The 7,083-nt window shown below is 35.5% G+C and overlaps 2 protein-coding genes across 3 annotated transcripts; one reads left to right on the forward strand and one right to left on the reverse strand.

Moving 5' to 3' along the window:
* Positions 1 to 1,108: 1,108 nt before the first annotated feature.
* LOC100254641 (HVA22-like protein j) lies at positions 1,109 to 4,655 on the reverse strand. Of its 2 annotated transcripts, none has more exons than XM_002281002.4 (8): positions 4,442 to 4,655; positions 4,236 to 4,320; positions 4,069 to 4,112; positions 3,844 to 3,942; positions 3,309 to 3,365; positions 3,166 to 3,229; positions 2,870 to 3,085; positions 1,109 to 2,511 (listed from the first exon to the last, which is right to left on the reverse strand). In XM_002281002.4, exons 3-8 carry the CDS (start codon positions 4,098 to 4,100, stop codon positions 2,269 to 2,271), a joined length of 711 nt encoding a protein of 236 aa, XP_002281038.1. In that variant the 5' UTR covers positions 4,101 to 4,112; positions 4,236 to 4,320; positions 4,442 to 4,655; the 3' UTR covers positions 1,109 to 2,268. The 2 variants fall into 2 exon arrangements, with proteins under 2 accessions (XP_002281038.1, XP_010654141.1); XM_010655839.3 differs by having other exon boundaries at positions 4,236 to 4,352.
* On the forward strand, positions 1,437 to 2,238 carry LOC104880160 (uncharacterized). Its single transcript, XM_010655838.3, has one exon. The coding sequence runs from the start codon at positions 1,437 to 1,439 to the stop codon at positions 1,989 to 1,991; it is 555 nt and encodes a 184-aa protein (XP_010654140.1). The 3' UTR covers positions 1,992 to 2,238.
* Positions 4,656 to 7,083: the final 2,428 nt, after the last annotated feature.

Genomic DNA, 7,083 nt, shown 5'->3' on the forward strand with positions numbered 1-7,083 from the left:
GATTGATTTTTGTAGTCTTTCACGATCGCAACATGGTTATTTGGAGTATTATAAGAACAATCCTAGAAGACTTAACATAAAAATTGTAACAAATCAGTAAAAGAAAAAAAAAAATCTCAATTGTTTATTATTTTTGGAATAGAATATTTCTAGAACCAACATGAGTAGGATGCTGCCTTGTGTGAAATAATTAAATAAAAATATAAAAATAACATTACCGAACAAGTCAAGGATGACCATAAAAACCAATCACTGTTAGGAGTAAATAAGTGTCAACAAAAAAGAATTGTGCCTTGAAACCAAAGTTACAAAGATCTAGTGGTAATTTTGTACATGTGCTTTGAGAATCCAGAGCAAGACATGATCCCCACCACAAAATAAAATGACAGGCTCAGGTAATGTCATGCCCATGGGTATGTTAGTTGAGACTTGAGGGGAGTGGCTGTGACTTATCCGACCAAGACTTGTATACGTGAGCTGCACAAAACAAGGGAAAAAACAATACCTAATGAACAACGAGGGCGGGCCAGGCCTTCATACTCCGTATCATAAATGTTCACCAACAAACATATTGAAAATATACACCCACAAAATAATAAAGCCGAGACTGTCTCGGTCGTCGCTCATCTGTATTAGCTCTTTCAGTTGGTCTGCCCTCTCCTCCTCCATTCTTTTGTTCTTATGGTCAACATACCTATACTATACTGGTTGTTTGGAATCATTCCTCCTCCTCGTTTCCAAGGACGTGGGTTGGTCCATTTCCCTTAACCCAATTGCTTTTTGGCTTTTTTGGTCGATTTTACGACTTTATGAGAACCTGCCTTGTCGCACATCATTTTAAACATTCAGCGTTTTCATGGGTTTATTTTTATTTTTTTCTAATAGATTTCTCATGATAGTCTCTACCTCGTGAATTTTATAACCAATAATTCTTTAGAGTTGTGTTTTGTTGACGCTTGAAGCACCATTCAGAAGGAGACCCTAGCATCCAAACGCGACTTTCTGGGAGATCATGATGACCCTTTTTTTTCTTATAACGGATGGGTCCAGGGTGCAAAAGTTGTTGTCACAGTGGGGATAAATTGAAAATACGAAGGCAGAAATGGGATAAAAGCAAATTCAACAGAGTGGATGACATATATCTATGTGTATACATCAAAAACGAAAAACCACACCGAATAAGGACGTTTACCATATAATCCAATAAGCGTAAGTCATGTTGTAACGCAGACGAAGAGCAGCAAAAGGCAAGCCGCCGGAGGAGGGAAGCTAAAGGGCTGAAAGCCATACGATTCATTGGCACCACTGCGAGAAAAACATCCACAGGGTATGGTATGATCCATGACGGGTGATCTGGGGGAGAGCGAGTATCACTGAACCTCCCCACAACCACAACCACAACCATCAGTCCCCGTCTCTTCAACATCCAGTCAACCATGGTGGACGACTCCGCCTCCATCTCCCACCCGCCGCCCTCTTCCAATCTTCGCCGTAGAAACTCCATCGGCACAGCTGCTATCCCCACAAAGCTCACCCTCCCATCAAAGGCCCACTACAGCTCCAGCTTTCCACGCCCAAACGGCGTCCGCGTTTCATCCTCAACGTCGTCATCGTCCCCCCAATCCTCCTTCCCCAATGTCGATTTCGAGCTCATCTCCCTCAAATCCCTCGCCTACACTTCCCTCAAGGACCTCCTGCCCTCAACCTCCGCCGCCCAGTCTCCGACGGCTGCCGGCACCGGTTCCGGCTCCTGCTATGAGATCTCCATCCGCAACCGTCTCGTCAAGCAAGCCGCCTGGGCCTATCTTCAACCTATGTCTGCTTCTCCGGGATCATCCGGCGGCCGGCTCTTTGACCGCATGTTGCTCGGATTCTCCATGGAGTGCTTAAGGAATCGGGTCAGTACTTGTCTTGGATTCATCAACCGCCACATTTTTTCCGCTATAATCCGTGCTTTTGATCGGATTCTACGAATGATTGGGGTCCGATGACCCAAATTGGGCAAAAGGGTTGGGGTCATTTACTGATCGTAGCGGCTAAGGCTGAGCCTTTTTGTTTCATTCATAGAATTGATTCCGTTACAAAGTGTATTTTGATTTGCACACGGTTTTTTCAGTGTGACTTTCGAATTGCAAAAGAAAAAAAAAAGCAAGGACAAATTTACATCTATAAAAGGAGATTGATATATATAAAGGGAGATTGATATGTAATGAATTTGGAATTTGGACTAAAAGAAAAGGGAGCAATTGTTGTTTTCTTTTGTAAATTTCACTGATCCGGTCTTGAGTTTGAGCGCCTGAGTCTCAGGCGAACCGCATGTAGCTGATTTTCGCCATCTCCCTCTGGGCCGGCTTTAGAATCTGGACTGGTGATGAAGCCATTCTCTGCCTGCATTTGTACGTGTTTGGGGATAGAAGGTTGAGAAATATCGTGATTGATAGTGGTAGATGGGGTAGCTTGTGCGCTCTTCTTGCTGTCTTGGCGTGTGGACTTTCCTTCTTCTACTTCCTTCTGCAAATTTTAGGTTTTAAGTTTGCAGTGAGGCAGAAGAAAAGAACCAAAAACCCTATTGGTCTAATAATTTGTTTTATGTGAGTGATTTGTGTCTATTCGTAAAACATTGAATTGACGAACCATTTGGTTCCATTACATTGGCATTGCATCTCTTTAGGCATATAAATTTACTTGTTATAAGGTCCCAGAATGTGGGAGTAGATAACTATAGTTTTATGTATTACTAATGAATTAGTGATGTCAACTGTCACACATTCCCGGAGGGGTGGAAAAGGGGGTAAAAGGAATTTGGTTCTACACCAAAACCACTGCAATTCACCTCAAAAATGTATTTAGGAGGAAATTTAGATTCTACCTCAGAGCCACCGTGTGACGGCATCCTAGCAGACTGGGCAGCCAAGAACTGGAGCATTTGGACGAACGTAGTCTGTCCGAACTTGGCGCAGTGTTGCCAATAAAAGATGGCCAAGTCCCACACCCTGGCCCTCAATTCCAATAGCTTCCTATCTATGTCCGTCTCATGCTTTGCTACATAAGGCCGCAACAACACTTCATACACGTACCCTGTTCCCTGCATTAACCCAACAAGTTTTCTCTTATTCTTTCATCATAATCCCTTATTTTTGGTCCCTAAATTCTCTCCTTTTTTACCTTCGTCTTGGGGTACCACAAGTAGATGATGAATGCCAACTTCATCTCGCCATACATGGGCAACCTTCACAGGAATAGTAGCATGAGAATTCAATGCACCCAAATACTACCTACAAATTCCTACTGGGGGGGATTTGGCATACCATGAAATAAAAATGTCAGCAAACCTCTCTGTGACAGTCAGCATTGCCACAATGATCCTGAAAAATTCGTGATAATTAAAATTCCATTGGTAATATATACAAGTTTAGGATGGGTAAGTGGAATGGGCCATGTCATCCTTTAATTCAATGGAGATAGTGACATTCCAATTTATTTCCACAAGGAAACATTCCAAATTGATCAAATGATCCTGCCAGCCAATTTATAAGAATTTCTCTTCAATTCGTTGGACAACCAACAACTTTTTAAGTTGGTGAGGTCCTACTCTGTAATTATCATACGTGTGGGATGTGGTTAGATGTTGATGTCATTCTCTGTTTTCGTGAATAATACTGTGCTGAAGATTTATAATGCTGAGATTAGATCATATGAAATAGGCATTAAAAAGATTAAGAAAAATCAAGAAATCATTAAAAGCCTCCACAGTTTAATAGAAGATCAGAATCAATTTCAACTACAACCATAGAACTCGAATGCTCAAAATCGAAGAAAAAAAGAAAGAAAAAGCCTTCTCACCAGTATTGACACCAGAAGCGGAGTTCTTCGATTTCAACCTTGTTCTTCTCCACGATTTTGTAGCACTCAAATGCAGGATATGCATATCCAAGAAGCATCCTGCCATTCCAACAGAATTAAAAATTCCAAATCTCGTCGGAGTCGACCGTGGAAAACAGATTCAAATAAATCAGATGAAAAGACCAAAAATGAATGAGTAGAAAAAAGATTGTTCGCATCACATACAAAAGACTTCTGGTGATGAAATCTCCCAACATCTTTAATAATCCCTGCGCAGCAAAATTCCAAACGCTCATTACTCAAATAATCGAATTTCTCCATACTCTCACAAAATTCATTGAAACAAAATCCAAGAACTCGAGAAACGAAAACAAAAAGGGCACGAATCCAACCTGTTTCTAAGAACGAAGAAAATCAATCACAGAATCAAAGTTTCATCCAAGCCTCCAACAAACCTCCATTAAAAGGATTCAGGCGCTGCACGAGAAACGATAACCCATGGAAAACGGCTTCAAGGAAAAACGAAAAGAAAATAAAAATGCAAAATAAAGAGAATAAGATTCATTGAAGTAGTTTAGGAAGAAATGGTGTTATTAACCTATGGAAGAAAGGATCTCTGATTCTGTGAAAGATTAAGATTCGCAGAAACTTGGGATGAGAGGCGAACAAGTTCGTAACACCAAAGACCTCCAAAGACCTACAAATATATGTGTCAAAGGGAAGAAATGATTTGGAGTGATTGGATAGAAAGAAATTGGAAGGATTTCTTGGGAGGGACGCTTCCTTATTATTTTACACGAACGACTACATATCAACTTTCAATTTTTCAATGAATTTTTTGGGATTCCAACGGATTTACCGTTTGGCAGTTAGGTTCTATTTTCCGGTATTTTCGTCTTTTTCTCATTTTGTCAAAAACAAATATATATTTTACTAAAAATTATTAATTTTGATTAAAATCACTGGCCACTTATATTTGTCTTATATATTTATCTATCTTTATAAATTTACCTTAATAAAGCTTATGGTATCTAGTTGTTTAATCACCCGGACCATATTTTATTTTATTACAAGTACAAAAATTACAGATTCTAAAAGTCTTTGGTCAACACTAATAAAAAATAAATTAAATTAAATTAAAAAAAGAAAAGAAAAGAAGACTGTGCGGCACATGTGAACTTGTCCCGAGAAATGGCATGATCAAATAGGGATTATGAGAGGATCGAAAGAAGACCGTCGGTTTCACGTGATGGAGCCATCCTCTTGTTTTACTTTAAAAAGCAGACAACACAGAATTTGCGTTATACTATGTATTATTAATCGCAAAAAGGGCTAGTATCCAATTATACAAGTGGATTTATTATCTTTGGATTATAAGATAATAAGATAATATTTGTTTTTATTCTTTTTTACTCTAATTAAGATATTTTTTTCCTTTGAGAAATTTACAAAAGAAATAATTTTTATTTTTTTTACTTTAATTAAAATATTTTGTTTTCGAATATTTTTTTAAAATTTGTACTGTAACTAGAAGATTTGAGTATATTAGCAAAGCTAAATTTATATCATTTCAAATTTTGTCCAGGTCAAATGTGTATGATTCATCACTTATTAAACCTGAATCTTGAAGACTTTAAGACTTGAAGACTTAAAACTCGTTTGAATTTTAGAAAACACTTATAATATTTTTAATATTTGAAATTTTTTAGCATTCAACCATTATAAGTATTAGAAATATTTTATAGAATCACTATCAAACGCACTTTTTAAGTGTATTTGATTATATTTTATGAAATGTTTATAATATTTTTATCATAAATTTTTTTAAATGTTTTTAAGGTTAAAAATGTCTCATCAAACAAACTCATAATGAGTCATAATTTTGAAGACTAATTTAGAAATAATTTAATCCACTAGATTTCTTTTATATCTACACCTTGTATGTAGGATGGATTAATTCTATATTAAGATAAAAAAAAATATACAAATTATGTGTATAATAAACTTGTTTTTTATTAATTTTTTATTTTACTTATTTTATAAAATAAAAAATTTATTATGATTTTTTTATTTATAAAGCTTAAACAGTTCTAATCACGAATTTTGTTAAATATAAAAAAGATTACATTTTTTAAATAAAAAAATTGAAATATGATATAATTTTTATTTTAGATATGAAAAGATAATATATATTTTATTTTATTTTTATTAATTTTATAAATTAAATATAAAAAATATAACATTATTTTATTTGATATGTTATCTTAAAATATTATGTCCACTAGATTTAATATCAAATGATATAATATCTTATTATAAATCATATCATACCTTATTTTATCAATCAAATTTAGTTTAAGAGAATAACAATTACGTGAATAATCACAAAATATTATTAGATATTTTTATTTATATCATGCCAATCCATAGTTTAAATTTGAAAGGAGTTAGTACAAAGCCCACCGGATAATTAGTCTTGAGAATTTCTCTTATTAACCCATATGGATTGGCACAGTATAACAATACCTATCTTCATTTTTATTTTAATAGATATTGTCCATCTTCATTTGGCATGTACATAATTTAAAAAAATATTTATTTTATTTTATTTTATTTTTGTTGTTAGAAGGAATCCAAACATTTCTGTTGGTGTCGAGTCAACTGCATTCGGGTCCATCCAACTTTATTAAAGTTAGGTGGACTTCTACTCTGCACAAAAGGATGTTTGAACAAGTAGTCCGAGCACGTCCATCTGAATCTTAAGTCATAAGTCAATAAGAATAATTCTAACTATTTTTTTGTGGAAGAGAATGCATGTGTACCTTGTTCATACTTCTTAAAGGATTTATATAGAGCTGATAATACCGTCATTATAACGTTGATTATGCATTATTGTCTTTCTTGTAATGATGATTGTCCTTAGGGCGGAAACCCAGCCTTGATAGGATAGTCAATGCTCGTCACTCTACGTGGATTAGACAATCACATCAAATAAGGGATGTTGATTGATGTTATTTGCCGATTGTTGTGCCAAAATATTGGAACATGCAGTTGATTGTGCATTTAACTTGATAATGCTTGGGATTGTGTAACAATTGATTGACATTGACTTTTGGGTGTAAATAACGTATAGTTCATCGCTCAGATATCAAATGTGATTAATCACGCATATTAGAAATAATGAGGATTTGATTAGATTGATTTGCCCGTCTGAAAGATCTAGTCGATTTGATTTGTCAA

Source organism: Vitis vinifera, chromosome 8, assembly GCF_030704535.1.
Source record: "Vitis vinifera cultivar Pinot Noir 40024 chromosome 8, ASM3070453v1".
Taxonomy (NCBI): Eukaryota; Viridiplantae; Streptophyta; class Magnoliopsida; order Vitales; family Vitaceae; genus Vitis; species Vitis vinifera.